The sequence below is a fragment of the Sarcophilus harrisii genome, chromosome 2, assembly GCF_902635505.1.
Source record: "Sarcophilus harrisii chromosome 2, mSarHar1.11, whole genome shotgun sequence".
NCBI lineage: Eukaryota > Metazoa > Chordata > Mammalia > Dasyuromorphia > Dasyuridae > Sarcophilus > Sarcophilus harrisii.
The window spans coordinates 633,513,134-633,532,032 of NC_045427.1; the positions used below are offsets into that span (position 1 = coordinate 633,513,134).

At 43.4% G+C, this 18,899-nt stretch overlaps 1 protein-coding gene across 5 annotated transcripts in view; it reads right to left on the reverse strand.

Annotated features, from left to right (window-relative positions):
• HK1 (hexokinase 1) overlaps positions 1–18,899 on the reverse strand; it is a 126,154-nt gene that overhangs the window by 48,653 nt on the left and 58,602 nt on the right. For all 5 annotated transcript variants that reach the window (XM_031956853.1, XM_031956850.1, XM_031956852.1 and 2 more), the window contains one exon: positions 8,486–8,648. In XM_031956853.1, coding sequence (XP_031812713.1) covers positions 8,486–8,627 — 142 coding nt within the window. In that variant the 5' untranslated portion in view covers positions 8,628–8,648. The remainder of the gene's footprint in view (positions 1–8,485; positions 8,649–18,899) is intronic.

Genomic DNA, 18,899 nt, shown 5'->3' on the forward strand with positions numbered 1-18,899 from the left:
TTAGAAAAAAGTAACCCAATAACCTAGGGCTGGGCTGGGCCTGGTTTCTTGGGGAAGGGATACTGGTTTATAGGACTCTTCACAGTTCCCCAGTCAAAACAAAAAGCTGACACATGATTCTTAAAACCCATGACAGGAAGATGATGCATTTTAACTTCACAAATATTTATTAGACACCTGCTGTGTGCTAGGCACTGGGGACAGTATGGCAAATACAGACAGTTGCTGCTGTCCTCCAGAAGCTTAAATACTTGCACATGTTTAATCTATATTGGATTACTTGCTGTCTAGGAGAGGGGAGGAATGGTGAAAAATTTGGAACCCAAGGTTTTGCAAAGGCAAATGTTGAAAATTATCTTTGCAGTATTTGGAAAAAATTGAAATCTATTTAAAAATTTTAAAGCAGCTTGAATTCTCTTGGATCATGGAGAAACCAAACTAAACTATAACAGCAATGAAATATCTGGATAAAGTTAAATAAATATTGAAGACACTTCCAAGAATAGGGGCTAATGATAAATGGCAGCTGAACACATTTTTAGGATGACATCACAATAGCACCATGCCCTTCCTCATTTTAAGTTCTCTCTGAGCTGTAAATAAAGTATCTCTTGAAGGAGATAGGTTTTAATTGTACAATAGAATGGTATTTGGTATACTATCATAATTCCTCTCTTTGGCTCAGAAATTAAAGACAAATGTTGTCTTTCCCCTGGCTTGAGGAAAAACTATTGGGATCCAATGTAGGTCAATGACTTGCTGCTCTCAAGCACTCTGGGCAAAGAGGTCTAGATGCAAGACTTCCTGCTGAGGAGAATGGCCCCAAATTGGACAGGGCTGCCTTGGAAGGTAGTGGGTTCCCCCCAACTGGAGACCTTTCAGCAAAACCTGGATGACCATTGGACAGAGATATCACAAAAGGCATTCTTGTTGAGGTGCAGGTTGGACTAAATGGCCTCCCTTGGAGATTCTGTGAATTCCTTGACCACTCTAACACAAAATAGCTCTTCTTCCCACTGAAATGATTGCCCACGTCACACCAATGGGCACTTATTAAACCTTTAAGTGCCTACCACACAAGGAGAACCAAAGACAAGAATGCAACAGTCCCTGCCTTCCAGGACCTAAAATTCTGTTTCCATTTATCATTAGATGTATCTCCAGGTTGGAAGTCACTTTAGAGGTCAAAGAAGGAGTACCAGTTCAAAGAATAGCAAGTAAACCATTTGGACTGGGACATGATGTGTGACAGGAATAGTAATATGAAATAAGCCTGGAATTGGTAGCCTGGAACCAGACTCAGCCAGGCCATCAACAAACATTCTCTCTTCTCAAATGATAACAAAGAGGTATGGAAATTTCTTAGCAACAGACTTTTTTTCTCCAATATCCCCATTGCCTCGTACATAGCAATCCTTGGATTGGATTGGATATCTTATGGAAGGCCTTGGGTGTTTTTGCCTTTCTTTGTAGCCCCGAGCACTTAGCACACAGTAAGCTGGTACCAACTTCAAAATATCAAGAAAAATGTTTCTTTTCTGCAAAACAACATCTTCATGTCTTATGGAATTACAAAAGAACACTTTATAATTTTTTTTGTGGTCCCAGACCTGTGGTTACCCTAGTTGAGGAATCAATTCCTGTGGAAACTCTGAATATAGCCAGGTTGAACTTAATATAACTTAGAATCTTAGTTGCCTGTAATGTAAAGAGATTACAGTACTTATCCAAGATCACTGTAAAGATAAGTTTGAGATCCATCTCACTGAGTAAATAAAAATTAAACTAAATACATACCTCCCCACTGTCTGCACTCCATTCCTTTCCAAATAAGCCTACAGTTACTTATCTCTGTAGGTATTATAATGTTCCCTCCCCAAGCATAATGACAGTTCTTTGTTAATCATCATTATAACTCCAGCTCCAAGACTACTACTTTGTATATAGTAGATGTATTTTTAATTTGACTAAATAGAATAAACAAAAAGAAAAAAGATTAGATGCATCCTTTGAATTTTCCAATTTCCTGTAACATAACCGCCATTTTGCAATCTACCTAATATTTTCTTTCTACCTCAGAAATCCCAGCAAGGAGGAAGAAGGAATTGGGCTTGGAGGTATAAAGACCCAAGTTCAAATCCACTTGATACTTATTGGCAATGTGACCCCCCTAAAGTCACTTAAACTTTCTGAGCCTCAGGAATATGAAGTTCAATAATTGCAAAGATCTCTTTTAATTCTAAAGATTATCTCATTCATAAAGACTCTTTTGTTTTTATTTCACTTATTATATTTTATTTTTTCTAGTTACCTGTAAAGACAATTTTTGATGTTCATTTTAAAAAAATTTTCTCCTTCCCTAAAATAGGAAGCATGGTATAGGTTATGTATGTGCTGGGCCTGGGAGGCAGAGGCTATCTGAAGTAAGAAAATTCAAGTTAGGCTATTCCCTTCCAATGGATCCTATTGTGCAAAAACCTCCTTGCAAATTCACCCACTGCTGGGTATTTTTCCAGTACTTCTCATTAGCACTGAAGCCAGAGCAGCTTCCACAAGAGAATTATTAAATGAACTATCTGAAGGGCCACTAGCAACTCTCCACTTTTTAATGACAGTCACTGCAGGCAGCACATAATGGAAAACAAACATTGGGACAGATGTCTTTTTCAAGTGGAGTCGGCCCTGGAATATGGTGCAAACAAATGTCACCTTTCTGAAATATCTACCTGTGCTATGCTTAGAAATTCAGCTCCTCACACTGACAGCCAGGAACTCACCACAGCTTGCCTCCTAATTATGTCTTAAAGAAAGGGATGTGGCTTTCATCCAGAAGGAATCCCATCTGCTGCAAGTGAAGCAGTCACTGCTGACCACTAAACAACCAGTTTCTAAGATGTCATGGCCCTATACAACCACTGAACCTGGATACTCCAAAGAGGAATAGTTTTATTTATAGGGGACGCACTTCCTTCACTGTCCCTGATCACAAGCCCTTTATGCCTTTTCAACTCATGTAATTCTTAGGTTTTCCAATGAATCCTTTATATCTCTCTCTCTGGATCTTTTCCTTAAAATGCAGCGCCACTTTGGGAGGCAACATAGTCCAATAGTTAGGATTCTAGATTTCAAGTCATGAGTAGGATGGAATTCAATTTCTGAGCTTTTATTATTTCTGTGTCTATGGGAAAGTAATTTTGCTTCTGTTTTTTCATCTCTAAGATAGGAACAAGAGAGTCTGTAGCATCTATCTTGAGGCTGTCGCAGGGTTCATATAAGATGATTAAAGTACTTTTCAAACCTTAAAGTATCCTAAAGATGTCAGTTATTATTATTTCCACTCGCCCCCTGAACATCTCCATCCAGAGCTCATGATATCATCTCAAACTCCCAGAATCTCAGTTGGAAGGAACTTTGGACATCAATTACCCCTGCCTGTACCTGGGTCACCTTCTCCCCAAATGGCCATTTGGTCTCCACTGGAAAAGGCTTCCAGTGGTGAGGAAAGGGACAGGGAGACTGAACCTCCCTCTAATACAGACTGGCACCTTTCCTATAACTCAAGTCTTAGAGGATTGCCTTGGGCACTGTTCCCAAATGATAATCTATGTAAAGAACCTTGTAAACCTTTAAAAAGGTGCTCTACAGTAGGATAACACGTATTGGACTACCTGCCATCTAGAGAAGAGGGTAGGGGGAAGGAGGGGAAAAGTTGAAACAGAAGGTTTTGCCAGGGTCAATGCTGAAAAACTACCCATGCACATGTTTTGGAAATAAAAAGCTATAATTTAAAAAATGGAAAAAGGTGCTCGATCATTAATTATTATTATTATTTTTATCATTATTGTTATTGTTACTGTTTTTGTCATTCAAAAGCCTTTGTAGTTATTTCCCTGGCCCTGTATCTGAGAAGGGAATTTCTCCATATTTCGTTTCAATTGTTAACTCGGGTGCTTCGGGATTCCCACCAATTCCATTGGTGACTAATTACTCTACTTGGAGCTGTGATTAATATTTTAGAAGTAGAACAGGACCATCTGACTTGCTGTTCTGGGGCCCCATCCTGGAAGCTGAGAATATACACACTGACTAAGGCGCTAGAAAAGTGTCAGTAAATGGGGATCTGAGGGGTTTTGAAGTCTCATTGCAATAGGGCCAGGTCCACTCCAGGAGGGAGAAGAGGGGGTACAAGCCACAGGATCATGTGACTGCCTGTAAAAGATGCTTTGGAGACAAGAGAAGGCCTACCTCCCACCCTTTGGAGGGAGAGAGCGGGGAGGTCCACAGGCAGGCAGCCTCATGTTGGGACCTTTTAATATAGCAATCGGTTGTGGTGACTTTTTTTCCCTCTCAAAAAATACAGGATGTCCTTCGGGATGGTTTTCTGGGAAGGGAGGGACGCCCTGACATAGTGATGTAAGAAGTGGAAAATATCAATAAAAACTTGTCTTTCTCCTCCTCCCGCTGCTGCCACTTGGTGTCACAGACCAGCCTCAGGTGAGCATTTCCAAAGCTGGACGGTGACCTTGCCCGTCTCCCTCCAAGCTCCAGGTGTTTGCCTCCAGGGACCAGGGGCCTTCTGCTTAGGAAGCCAGTCCAGCATGCAATGGGAGGAGAGGGGAGGCGGGAGAGGGAGAGCAGCTGGGTTTGGAAGGGTAAAGACAGGTGCTCAGCTCAAGCCCCCGCCCAGGTTGCACCTGCTGGGGTCACAGCTGAAAAGGCTCTGATTTCCTGGATGGGTGGGGGGAAAGCGGACCTTCCGGGGGGATCATCTTTCCTTCTCTGCCCTCAGTAGGTGGAGATCAGGTGACTTTTGTTGGGACCGACCATACCCATATGTCAGCTCTCCTCCCTCTAGGCTAAGCTCCTAACCTCCAGAAAGGGGCTGGTCCTGGGGGGATAAAAAGTTCCGAGCTCCTTCAGATAAAATGGTTTTTTAATATATTTTTGAAAGGGTTCTTTTCCCATCCAGGCTGTACACCGGATCTCCGGGACTTTTGTACCAAATCTCTTAGAATCCTGGCTTTCCTCAAGGCTTAATTCATATGTCATCCCCTCTTGGAAGCCACTCCCCCCCTCCAATTTCCAGTGCCCCCCCTCTAATCCTCAAGCATAATCATCTCTGTCTCCATAAGGTCTCCCACAGAAGGGAGAGCTTGACAGCTAGCCCAGCGCCTGTAACATGCAGGATTTCCTAGGATCATTGATCCCACAAGGGACTGACAAAGCAGCCCCAGTTCTCATTGGACAGATAAGGAAACTGAGTGATTTGCCTGAAGCCTCACAAGGAGCCAGTTGTGGAACTGGAATTTGAACTCAGATCCCAGAACCCAGTTCTAAGCTCTCCCACTGTAATAACTGGTTGCTGGATTGCCCTGGAGGGGTTTGAGCTTAATATTGAAGCTGCCACAGGAATGGCAACCCATGCCCTTGTCACAGACATTGCCCGCCTCCCCTGCCCTTGACACAGACACTGCCCACTGACTCAGGCAGGGGAGTAAATAGAGAGGCTGAACCCTCCCTCCCCCCTCCCCAAATCCGGCTCCATGGACAGGCTCCCTCTGCTTTCAGTCTAAAAGCAGGCTGTGGGAGGAAGAGGAAGTCCCAGAGCATCCCAGCTCTGATCCATCTGGTGCTTCAGCCCCGAGGCAGCGGCAGCTGCCCCCTCCCTGTGACATCCATTTCCTGAGCATCTTCCCCTTTCAAAGCCTAAGGCCCCAGGGAGGGAGGGGGAGATCAGGCAGATGGGCGCATCCACCAAGAAAGCTGGCAGGCGCTGCTCAGGATCTGTCTAGCTGTTTCTGCAGCTCATGAAGCATGGCCTGGGGCTGCCCACATGGGGCCGGGAACAAGCAGTCTCCCCATTACAGGGCAGACTCGCAGATGGCTCAGGTCATGGGACAGCTGGCCCCAAAAGCTTCCCTGTTTCCACCCTTAGCCAAGCTCCAGCCTTCCTGTCTCAGAAAACTCTAACTGCCCCCTCAAGGAGGTCACCTCTCCAAAGCAAGGGTGGGAAAGGGACTGGGTGAGGCCATGAGGAGCTAAGGAAGTGGATCTGAATCCTGCCTCTCACACCACAAGTCAAGACCTCCTAAGGTCCTCAGTTTCATTCTGTGAAAAGCCAGAGGGTCGGACTCCATAGCTCTGATCCAGGAGCCAGAGGGGCAGACTCCAAAGCTCCCTGGTCCAGGAGCCAGAGGGTCGGACTCCATAGCTCTGATCCAGGAGCCAGAGGGGCAGACTCCATAGCTCTCTGGTCCAGGTCTATGATCTCATGACCCATCCTTTTCCCCCTGACTTCAATTTATCTCCACATGCTGAGCGGACCCCAACCTGGGAAGACCCATATTAACTGTGGCGGGAGGAAGTGGGCAGATAGAAGAATCGTGTCTGCATTATTCTACAATATTGCAGAAGAGCCTGTGATCAATGCAGTGACTCTAGAACGCTCTCCAGGTCTGCCCCTGCCCCGGGGAGACTCGTCTTCTCAGACCTGGCCATGCGTGGTGGATGAGCAATAACAAAGAAGCAAAGAATGAACATCAATAAAATACCTTAGAATTCCCAGATGCAGAGAAGCCCCCAAGGGTGCAGGGACAGGGCAATCTTGTTACTACCATGTGCAACTACTCAATAGACATGGCTGAAAAAACAAGAGAAGTAAACTGTTTCCTACACAATGTGCTCTGTGACCCTTCTTTGTATTTTGAAATGTTTGTAGTTTTTGGTGATTCAGTTGATGGGGAAAGACAATTTTAAATCTCCTTCCTATGAAAAGGGTCTCAAGAGAGGAAAGACTGCTTCAGGCAGAGGGCGGATTATGATTATTTTGAAAATAATGAGGCAGATGAAAAAGTCATGAGCTTAAAAGGCAGAGGACCCAAGGTATTAGACCTTAATAGATGTATGACCTTGGAGAAGTAACCTTAAGTGTCTAAGGTCAAATGGAGATTATTGGGAGTGGGGCCAGGCAACTTGGACAAGGCATCAGGAAACCAGGCTTGGCTTACGATCCACGTGGCTTTGAATAAAGTCATTTTCCCTCTCTAAGCCTCTGTCTTCTCACCTAGAAAATGTATGCTGTCTCCCTTAGGATTGCTTTGTTAAAACCTGAAATCGGTGAGTAAATGTGATATACTTTTATTATTTAGTACACTCGACAGAGATTCTATAAAACTGAAAGAATTAATTTTGAAAGAGCTCCTGAGTGAACTTTCTGTAACTAAGGCAGGGCCATCGGGGCTTTGAACCAGGGCACCAATATCTGGCAGGGCACACTTTCTTCCTGCAAAGTAAACTGCCTTCCCTGGATTGTAGAACTCTAGAAGACACAGTATCAGAGTCATAACTAAGAATTCTTGACCTCAGGGCAGCTAAGTGGCACAATGGATAGAGTACCAGCCCTGAAGTCGGGAGGATCTGTGTTCAAATCTAGCCTCAGACACTTAACATTTCCTAGCTGTATGACCCTGGACAAGTCACTTAACCCCAACTGCCTCAGTTAAAAAAAAAAAAAAAAGAATTCTTGACCTCTATCTCAGTCAGATCTGGAGTCCTGGGTTCCATTCTGGAGCCCATGTATTAGGAAGACATTATAGACTGAAGTATACTCAAAAAAGAGTGACCAGGACAAACCTCCTAGTTCTCCCCTGACTTATATCAAAACCCATCCTCCCCAGGGGCTGTGATCACTATGGCCTCCCTCTCCTAAGGACTGTCCTCTCCCCTACACATGACTGTCTGAAATGGGACTGTCCACTGCAACCGTTACCAACCTTCACCTTGCTTAACTGATTCTTGCCCTGCATCTGTCTAGATCCCAGACATAGCCAGGACCTCAGAGGTCAGCTTCCCAACCAGTACCTGATGATTTCCCCCTGCAATACTCAATGTGGAAGCCATGTAGCCTTTGTCCAATGACCGCCCCCCATGGGGCAGGGCACAATCTCTGTGGATACCCTTTTCCTTTTTGGACAACTTTTATTATTAGAGAATTTTTCTTTTTATCAGTCACTAATAACTACTTCTCTATGAAATCTCACTCCCTCCCTCTGACACGAAGCCCAGAGAACAGCCCCCTAAGTCTTCTCTTTGCCAGGAGACATACAGTCCCTTCTTCCAATCAATCTAGCCCAGCCTAGTCTTCTTAAATCCCCGAGTGATCTGCCTGGACAGAGGTCAAGAATTCCCAGTTATGGCCCCAATACTGTGCCTTCTGGGACTCCACAATGAAAGTGTCTCTTTAGTGGAGGCCACATGCTAGAACACTAGACCTAAGAGTCAGTATGATTTTAATCCTATCTTGGACCCTTCTGAGGTTAACCTTTCAGGGCCTTGATTTTCCCATCTATAAAATGAGAATAATATCAATAACAATAATAATGGCTACCTCCTAGGGTGTTTCTGAAGGGCAAACACGACAAAGCGCTATGTTTTAACTCCTTCTGCTCCCCTGACTCACTCTTCCATAATACGCCCACCATCTTACCTGAGCCATCAGGAATGGATCTGACAAATGTTGGCAGCATCTTCACCGAAGCAGTTATATTATAATTTCTGGAGAGGCCATTTTTCATAGCTTTTTTAAATCGTTTTGTGATTTCATTAAGGTTTTCATCTGAGAGCCGCATGGAATAAAGGTACTTGTCGATCTAGGGAAAGAGAAAAAGAAGGCTTAAATGGAGGAGGCTCAATCCTCGACTGAGCTCTACTGAGGTCTCACAACTGCTCATTCAGTCCTTGGCTTCCCACTTACATGGGAATTTTTTTGTGTATTTTTGTAAATACTCAATATCTGAATGGGAAATCAGACTACGGATCAGGGTGGCCTCCTGACCCTATTCATCCCTGATTGAGTCCTTCTGATCCCGCTTCCAGAGAGATTTTTATTCCAGAATATCCTCTCCCACAATGACTATGATCTGACATGTGGTCAGACAGAGATCTCACGTGTGTGTATATTCTTCTAAGTCACACAGGTAGAGAAGCACTCATCCTAAGCATTTCCTCACATGAGGTCCCTAACCCAGTAGGAAAGGAAGCCATGGTGAGCTTCTCAGAGCATAGGAGCTAGCAGGGGGGCTAACCAGCAGAAGTCCACATCTAGGTTGTGATGATGCAACAAGAGGAATGGGCCCATGCGAAGAGGTGCTTCTTTGGGTTTGCCAGACCCATGAAAAAAGGGGATATGACAGCAGATTTGTGGCTTGACCATAGAGAAATTTACAACTTGATTTCCAGGGATCCATGCCTTCTCCCCTATCCTTGGTGCTGAAGGACATGCAATCCAGGCTGAAGGATTTTCCAGTCTTCTTCCTTGGTTCCTCCCATTAACATTCAATGCCTTGGCAATTGTTGGGAAATCTCACCAGTATCTAAGGCTTAATCTCACCATCCCCTTATATCTGTCCCAGCAAGGCACTGTACTGGGCACACTTTGGGATCTCCAGAGGTCCAGCCTCAAGTAACTTACAGTCTGGAAAGGTAAGTGAGACCCATACACAAAAGGATATAACAAAGGAGCAAGGAATAAAGGAGAGGAAAACTTTTTTTTTTTTTTAAATAGGAAGACTTCTTTCTAGAAGGCTTTATGAAGGATATAATTTTTAAGTCATGAAAATAAATTCTTTGAAGGCAGGGACTTTTTTCATCTTGTTTTGTTTTTCTGGTATATGATTTGTATGCAATCAGTGTTTAATATATGCTTACTGGATTGGGTCCTTTCTGCCAGTTCATAGGATCTCAAAATTGTGGGATTTAGGGTTAAGAGGGACCTCAGAGACCATCTAGTCCAATCAAACCACTTATTTTACAGAAAAGGAAACAGGTCTAGAGAGACCATTAGATTTAGGGTTACAAGGGACCTTAGAGGTATCTAGACCAACAATTGCTACATTTTACAGAGAAGGAAACGGAGGCACAAAGAGACTAAGAAATTTATGGGATTACAATATATCTTAGAAATCATTTATAATACAAGTAGCCCCTTCCCCTCATTTTATTCAGGAGAAACCGAGTTACAGGGAGGTTCAGGAGCTTGCCCGGATCATCACAGTTTGTAGTTAACTGCCAGCACTGCATCTCATTTATCTAGGGAGTGGAAATGGTGGAGAGGGTTTCAAGTAAGGGAAGGCCGACCTGGTCATATGCTGCAGGGAGATTGAGGAGATGGGAAGAGAGAGGAGGTGCCAGATCTGACAACGCAGGCCTGGCTCATTGCTGTGACAATGACAGTCAGATGAAAGGAAGAGAAGCGTGAGCACGAGATAAGAGAGTAGCTGTGGCAAGTACAGACTTTTTCCAAGAAATTTGGCAGGAAAAGAAGCAGTGGAACAGGGCGGGGTGACTCTCAGGGGCGTTGGAGGTGTTAAAAAAAGAGACCCTTTTTTCTCTTTTCTACAAGAGACTTGATGGTGAGAGAAATGATCCAGGGCAGAGAGAGAGAGAGATGAAAAATGCAAGAGAGGGAGGAGAACAAAAATGGGGCAAAGAGATGGGAGGAGATGGACTCAAGAGCCTAGGAGCAGAGTCAGAGCCTTGGAAATGAGATGCAGAAGGAATGGGAAAGGATGCAGAAATAGAGGGAAATTCTGATGGAAAGAGGGAGGGAAGTAGAGAGATTGTTGGTTTTTTAATCCCAACTCCTCCTGTATTTTACAGAAGAGGAAACTGAGAAACAGTAGAGAGGGGATCGTTCGCCCAAAGTCAGAATGAATGTTGTTAGTTCTCCCTCCAGACAGACTCATTAGCTCCTGAACCATGTATGGATCAGAAATAGTCCTTTCTTTATCCCTCTGGAGTATCTAATATTTTTGCAGGTAGTCAGGGGTCCCTTCTACCTCAAAACCTAGAAGCCTATTACCTAACACTACTTCTATTTATTTATTTATTTTGCTGAGGCATTGGGGTTAAGTGACTTGCCTAGGGTCACACAGCTAGGAAGTGTTAAGTGTCTGAGACCAGATTTGAACTCAGGACATGAGAGTCTAATATGCAGAATGAGACACAGTTTGGGGTATAGTCAATTCAAGAATTTTTTTTTACTCAATTATATTTCTTGATTAAAAGGGTTTTTTCCCCTTCCTTCCTTCCTCCCCTCCTTCCTTTCTTTATTCTTTCTTTCCTTCCCTCCCTCCTTCCCTTCCACCCCGTTTCCTTCTTTTCTTCTTCCCTTTCTTTCCTCTTTCCTTTCTTCCTTGTTTTCTTTTTTCTTAGAAAGAATGAGGGAGATAGGAAACAAAAAAACCAAATTTTTGATAGTTGAAAAAAATTAACATTTCATTTTGAAATTACTTAAATGGGCCTCAATCTACTCTTTTGTAAAATGAGCTTTAAACTAACCGAGTTAAGACCTAACTGAAATTAAGCTAATTTTAACCTGAACATTCTCTTGGTTCCCTTCCTGAAAAATCAGACTCCTTTTCTCTGCCAGTAGCTCTTAAGCACCAGAATGAATTTTAGAGCCTTTCTATCTAGTGGTCAGAGCTCATGATCTCACTCTCTCCATGTTCTTTCCTTTCCAGCAGTCTCAAGACTCTGGTTCTTTCCCATTCTGCTCCGGAAAGTGACTGCCCAGCTCCCATCTCTCCCTCTCTAGAGGGATGCCTTTCTCACTCTGGGTACTCTATATTTCTCAGCTGCTTCAATCACGTATTCCACCCTTCAGAATCCCCCCAAGACCCTACTTTCCTATTCCTCGAGCTTCATTTTGCACTTTTTTTCCTCTGGATGGTTTTGGAAAACCAAATAGATGCTCGGTTTTAATGAATCCCTGCTCAGAAAAGAGGCGTTTCAGAGATTGATGAGATGACCTTTTCCAGCCCCTTCCAGCCCTAAGAACTGATGATTCAGAGTGTTTCTGATGGGGAAGAGCTCAAGAACCAGGAAGATCTCCCATTTCTCCATCCATGAGCCACATATCCCAGCTCTCAAACCTGTGATCTTCCACCACAATGAAGTACTCATCCCCAACCCTCACGCTCTTATCCCCTTGACCTTCAGCTGCCCCTCTGGGCTCCCTAGCAGAAGAACTTGAGCTTCATTTGGGTACACTGCAAACTTAGGCCTCCTGCCCTCACCGAGGTTACCTGGTTTGGGCCACATCTTCACTCCTTACATTCATCTCAAGATGACCTTGCCTCCTACTTTGCTAAAGTCCAGAGGTCGAGCCTTCCACACTTTGAACATGTCTTCCCCCACATCTCTTCGAGTCCTGTACTACAAGGCCAGGTGGGCCTTTTACACCCAGCCAAGTCCCCACCTTTTTTTCCTCCATTTTGCTGAAAGCCCTTGTTCTGTATGATCTTCTCTTTCTCAGCTCTGGGAAAACAAGAGACCTGCTTGCCTTTTATAAACAATGTGACCTCATTGGTTCATATGGGTTTATCCTTAGGTTAATAAACCCCAGATCTATATCTTCAACCCTAGGCTTTTTCCAAGCTCCAATCTCACTCCACCAAATGCCTATTGGACATTTCAAAATGGATGTCCCAGAGGCATCTCAGAATTCACTATGTCCAAACTGCTCTCACCACTTTTGCTTCCCAATCCTCTCTTCTTCCAAACTTCTCTTTTCTTCTTACAGAATCCACCAGCTTCCTTTTAATGTACCACTTTCACTACCCTGGTACTTTTACCCTTCCTCTCTTTCAGTTCATTAATAATAGGAGGAGACAGAGAAAAAGGAGAGGAGACGGTTAATGTATAGTTAATGATTCATGAATGGCAAAGCACTTTATATGTATTATTTCATTTGATCCTTCAAGCAATCCTCTAGGGTGAGTACTATTATTATCCTAATTTTATAGATGAGGAAATTGAGGTTTTCCCAGTACCATACAGACAGTAAGCATCTAAGGCAGGATTTGAACTCAGGCCTTCCTTTTTCTAAATCCAAATGTCAAATCTTGACATTTCTACTGTCACAAAATTTCTGGTATCTTTCCCCTTCTCTCAACTCACATCTGAAGTACTACAATAGCCTTCTTGATGCCTTAAGTCTCTCTCTACTCCAACCATCCTCCACAAAGCTGTCAATGTGATTTTGCTAAAACTGGGATCTGATCATGTAACCTCCCACACAGGAGTTCCCTTTCACCTCCAGTACCAAACATAAAGAATTCTCTTTGGCTTTTGAACAATCAGAACCTGGCCATTCCTACTTTGCCAATGTTCCTTTGCCTCTCCTTTACACACTCACACACCTATGATCTGGCTACAAGGATCTGCTCATTGTTCTTCACACACAACACTCATCTCCCATCTCTGTGGTTTTATCTTGGCAGTTCCTCATACATAGAATACCATCTCTCCTCACCTCCGCCTCTTGTGTTCCTGACTCAGAATAATTACTTCTTTCTACACAGAACCTTACCTGATCCCTCCATCTAGTCATGCCTTCCTCATTCCCCCACTCCCCCAAATTATCATGTATCTATTTTAAATATGTCCACATAGGTGGATGTTGTCTCCCTCACCTAAATCGCAAGCTCCTTGTGGACAGGGATGGTTTTATTTTTCTACTTTCTACACCTGGGGCTGATACAAAGTAGGTGCTTTAAAATGCTTATAGGCAAATATAAGAGAAGCAGAATGAAGGGCCGGTTCTTCAACACTCACACTCTCCTACTGGCACTGTCCCACTTGCAGTCATGGGACAGGAAAGTCTCTGAAGAATCCAAGTTGGCACGTCAAGGATGATAGAAGACCGTGGGCTTGACTAGGCAACCATTCATTTTGTGGTTGTTGTTCAATGATTTCAGTCAAGTTCAATTCTTCAAGACCCATTTGGCGTTTTCTTGGCAAAGATACTTAAGTGGTTTGCCATTTTCTTCTCCAGGGAATCCTTTTTGTCAGGCAATCAGGTTAAGTGACTTGCCCAGGGTCACATATCTAAGAAATGTCTGAAGCTGGATTTGAACTCAAGTCCTCCTGATCTCAGGTTCATTGTTAATCCGTCTGAGCCACCAGCTGCCTCTCATTACCAAGCAGAACTAAACAAAAGACATGATGGAGGCAAAGAATATGTATGCTCAGTTTCAGAAAAGCCTGGAAAGACTATGAACATCTGACGCTAAGTGAAGTGAGTAGAACTAAGAGAACATGGTACATGGTAATAAGACGACCGTGATGATCACCTGTGTGATGGACTCAATAATGAGATGATTCCAATAGTCTTGTGGTGGAGAGAGCCATCTGCATTCAGAGAGAGGACTCTGGGAAATGAATGTGGATCACAGTATAGTATTTGCCCTTTTTTTGTTTTTGTTATTGCTGTTTGCTTGCTTGTTATTTTCTTTCTCATTTTTCTCTTTTGATCTGATTTTTCTTGTGTAACATGACAAATGTGAAAATATGTTTAGAAGAATCGCACATGTTTTAACCTAAATTAGATTACTTGATGGCTATGGGAGAGAGTAGGAGGGAGGGAGAAAAATTTGGAACACAATGTTTTTCAAGGGTGAATGTTGAAAACTATCTTTGTATATATTTTGAAAAATAAAAAGATATTATTAAAAAAAATGTTCAGAAAGGTTGTGTGAACCAGTAAAGATGGTGGGTTGGTTGTGGAAGGATGAGCACTAACAAGCTCAGTCCTCGAGTTCAATTAACATCCATCCCAAGTCCAAAATCCAGGGCAAAGCCCCCAGAACACCAAGTGGACCCCAATTCTGGGAGGTTGTGCAGAAGATCCAAAGAATGGGAGGGTACAGATGGGATGCAATCTGGATCCCTTGAAGAAGGAGCCACATTGATGTAATTATAGAACCACCAAAGTACCAAAGTCCAAAGTGTGGTGCCACTGTATACAAGAGGTATTTCATAAATGTCCATGGCATTCAGTCTCCTTTTCTGCAAAAATGCTCATGTTTCTCCTTCCTTTTTCTACCATGCTCTACCATCCTAGATACATAGCCCAGGCTGAATAAATAAAGCCTTCTTGGCCAACTACTCTTTCTCCTTCCCTTCATTTGCAAATTTTAAAAAGAGTCTGGACTTTCTGCCTCCATTTCCTCACTGTTCTGAAATGTGGCCATTACCCCTAACACTCACAGGATCGATGATTTAAAGTTAGAAGGACTTTAAAAGCCTCTGAGTCAGTCAATAATTATTTATTAGACATGTAGGGCAGCTAGGTGGTACAGCCAATAGAAGAACACCAAGCATAGGGTCAGGATGATTTGAGTTTAAATCTGATCTCTGACATTTGCTAGCTATGTGACCCTGGGCAAGCTTTTGTTGTTTAATCATTTTTCAGTGAAGTCCCTCTCCCTGTGATCCCATTTGAGGTTTTCTTGGCAGGGAGTAGAATGGTTTGTCATTTCCTCCTCCAGTCCATTTTACAAATGAGGAAACTGAGGCAAACAGGGTGAAGTGACTTTCCAGGATCACAAAGCTAATAAGTATCTGAGGCTGGATTTGAACGCAGGATCTCCAGAACATGAGTCTTCCTGACTCCAGGCTCAGCACTCTATCCATCACACTGTCCAGCTGTCCCATTAGCTGGACAAGTCACTTAATCTCCATTGCCTAAGTTTCTTACCTGTAAAATGAGGACACATTGGGAAGGGGAATGGCAAATCAAACCCCAAATGTGGTCACAGAGTCAGACATGACTGAAATGACTGAACAACCACTGAAGAACAAGCCACCTGACGGGTTCTGCCTCCTTCCAGCAGAGGCTGGATGTTAGAAATGTCCATGCTGGACAAGATGGCTGCTGAGGACCTTTCGACTCTCCGGTTCTGAGATTCATGGTAAATGCCTGTTGAATTAAAGCCCCTATACTCTCTCCTCTGGGAACTTCAGCCCTGTCCATGGCTTCTATGCTTTGACTCCTAAATCTGTCTCTCCTCTTCCCCAAACACTTTATCCCACATTTCCAACTACCTGCTCATCTCCCCTGGAATTATCCCATCGACCAATAAAACAACATCAGGTGACCTTGGACAGGCCATGTGACCTTTCCTTGCTTTCCTCCTTTGTGACATGAGTTGGACTAGGTACCTTTGGAGATTTCCAGCTCTAAATCTGATTATCCTACTGTAATGACAAAGGTCACCTTTAATGGGGTGACCAGTTCCTCTATTTGTCCTATTTCATATTCTGCCTTAAGGTTATGACCGTCCCCTCTTAATGGTTGAAATAAAGGCATTATAGACATTCCTTAATGTCATTAGAATATCAGTAACCTCCATCTACGAGGCTATCCCCACCTAGGTCTCTGCATTATGTCAATGTTCTTGTTATTCCATAAAAGGCTTGCTGTCCAGATACTCGGGGCTAGACTCTTTGAGATAATAATCTCGTCTAGCCCTGGGATCCATTGGTCCCGGTATTTCTCTCCATTTAATAAACTATTGAATTGGTCTCTAATCTCTGTCTTGCTCAGTTTCTTTTGACATTACATTACATCCACAATAATTTTTCCTCCTCCTCCATACATCTCAGCCCTCTTCCTAATGTCTCTATATCTGTTTTTCCTCTGGCTGCACTACCCTGAGGAATCCTCTTGATGGATTTTTTCCCATCATGCCCCAGCAAACTCACTATTGGGATTCAAAAGTCCTTCCATCTCTCTCTCTCCATCTCTGTGTGTTCAGTCTCTCTGTCTCTGTCTCTCTATCTGTCTCTCCTGCTGCTGAAGTTATCTTTCTGCACATGGCTGGATCACATTTCTCCTCTCAATGTCTCCCCCGCTGTCTACCCAACAAAATATAAGTCCCTTAGCTTACCCTGAACGCCCCTATAACCTTGTTCCTACCAACCTTAAGCCCTTTTTCTCACACTTCCAAATTTCAGCCACTCCGGACTCCTCAGCTAGCATCTCCCACCTCTGTATCTTTGTATGTGTCTGAAAAAAATCTGTCTTCATTTCTTCAAAGCCCAGCTTAGGTGTTCCCTCCTCTGGGAAATTTTTCACCATTCTAATCAAAAGCGATTCCTGTCTCTCCAAATCTCTTATGCTATCCCAGGATTAAATTTTCTTCCCCCTCAAAGTCAGTTATTTTGTGTACACATCCCCTTTCCCCTACTAGAGCTAGCATGGTGTGAATAAAGGCTTATAGGACTGTGAATTAGGAGAGAGCTGAGTGCAAAACTCAGCACTTACTGGCTAACAACCTCCCTGAGCCTCAGTTTCCTTACTTATAAAAGGAGGATAAGTGTTCCCACCACCCAATTCACACATTGCTACTGGGAAACCACAGAATGATGCTGAAATGTAAGATGAAACTACAATGTACCTCAAAGTCCAATCCATAAGCATTTACTAAGCAAGCACCTACTAGGGAACAGGCACTTGGCCAGGTGGGGAGGACACAAAGAAAGAAGAATCTCTACCTTCAAAGAGCTCATGTTGTGAGAGGGAGATAAAATATAAACCAGAAAGGAGAGTTTCTCTCTAGGCAGTCACAAAGATAATCAATGGTGTTCTTCCCACTAGCAATAGTATTATTGATTGGATTGTTCTGTCTTAAGAACCAGAGATAATAGAAGAGGAGGGGTGGAAAGATGAGTAGAATACAGCCGAGCTGGCATCGAGCTCACTGGGTAGACCCTGAAGTACCAGGGAATAGATGGTTATGTGAGAGGTGAAGAAGCAAGACTGAGGTCAGTTAGAGAAAGTTTTCATTCACCGACTTGCCCCAAAACGGAGGCCCACCGTTAAATGCATTAAATGTTGTGCCATAGTCTCCTAGAGGTTGTCCTACCTCAGTCGCTCTGCCCCAAAACCCCAGGCTATAATCATTCCCTCTTAAATATTTGATGAGATAAAGGTCTTGTATGTTTAAGCTATAAACACTCCTTTTAATGTTATAAATACTCCAGTACTTTCCTCCATTATGCTATTCTAAGTACCTCCAGAGTATCCCCATCCAGGTACCTCCTCCCATTATGTCATTGATCTTGTCATTCTATAAAAAGTTTTCATGTAAACTCAGGACTGGATATTTTGAGACTAAGAGTCCCATCCAGTCAATTGATTTACTCTCCAATAAATTAATAATTAAATTGCTCTCTAACCTCTGTTCTGCCTCAGTTTCCCTGGCACTACAAATTTGGTTACCTAGAGGATCCCACTGAAGGGTTCTGAATGAGATGAGGTGAGATCTTTCCAGACAGTTGGTGAAAACTGAGTAAGGCTTCATCTATTTCAGAGTTGGAATAGGCCTGAAGGATCAAGTCAAGGGCATGTTTAAGTCCCCTCCCTGCTATCCCCTAAGGGCATACTTAAGTCCCCTTGTTATCCTCCTATGATATCTGTGTCTTTCTGTTTAGGTCAAATATGGGCAACTATGTACTTATTGGTCAAGTTCAATTTCTTGGGTAGTTCCTGAGTTTAGAATGTAAGATGATCAGCCCATAAGGATGAGGATCAGTGGTGGGAGGGGGTATTTGCGTTAGGGATAAAAAGTTTTGACCCTGCCCCCTATGGCGCTTCCTCCTTTCGATGGTCTGCTCGATGATAAACTTTGCTTTGCTTCTAGATATTTCTCCAGCTTTTTTATTAAATGCTGTCTGAACCACACAGTTCCCACTCCAGCTAGGAAGAAGGGGGAAGCAGCAAGAAAAACAATAGAGTCCCAGAATTAAATGCATTAACCTCCTTGTGGGGAAGGGACTTGGTATCCAGAGGTTCCCACTGGTTCCTGCTCCTTTGGAAAGAGAGAAGGAAACCAGGCAGAAGACAAGGTAAGTAAGCCTTGGTGCCCTGGTATAAGTCTGGATGGGACTTTGTTATTTTTCATTTCAATCCCCAGCTCTGAGCACGCTGCCCAATACAAAATAAGGGATTAATGAATGTTTCTGGAACTGATACGACCACAGTGCTCCATGGTTGTTCAGATCAGGTACGGGATGTAAACAGATCTTGAAGAGCAGAAAGTTCTGTGTTTCTAGTA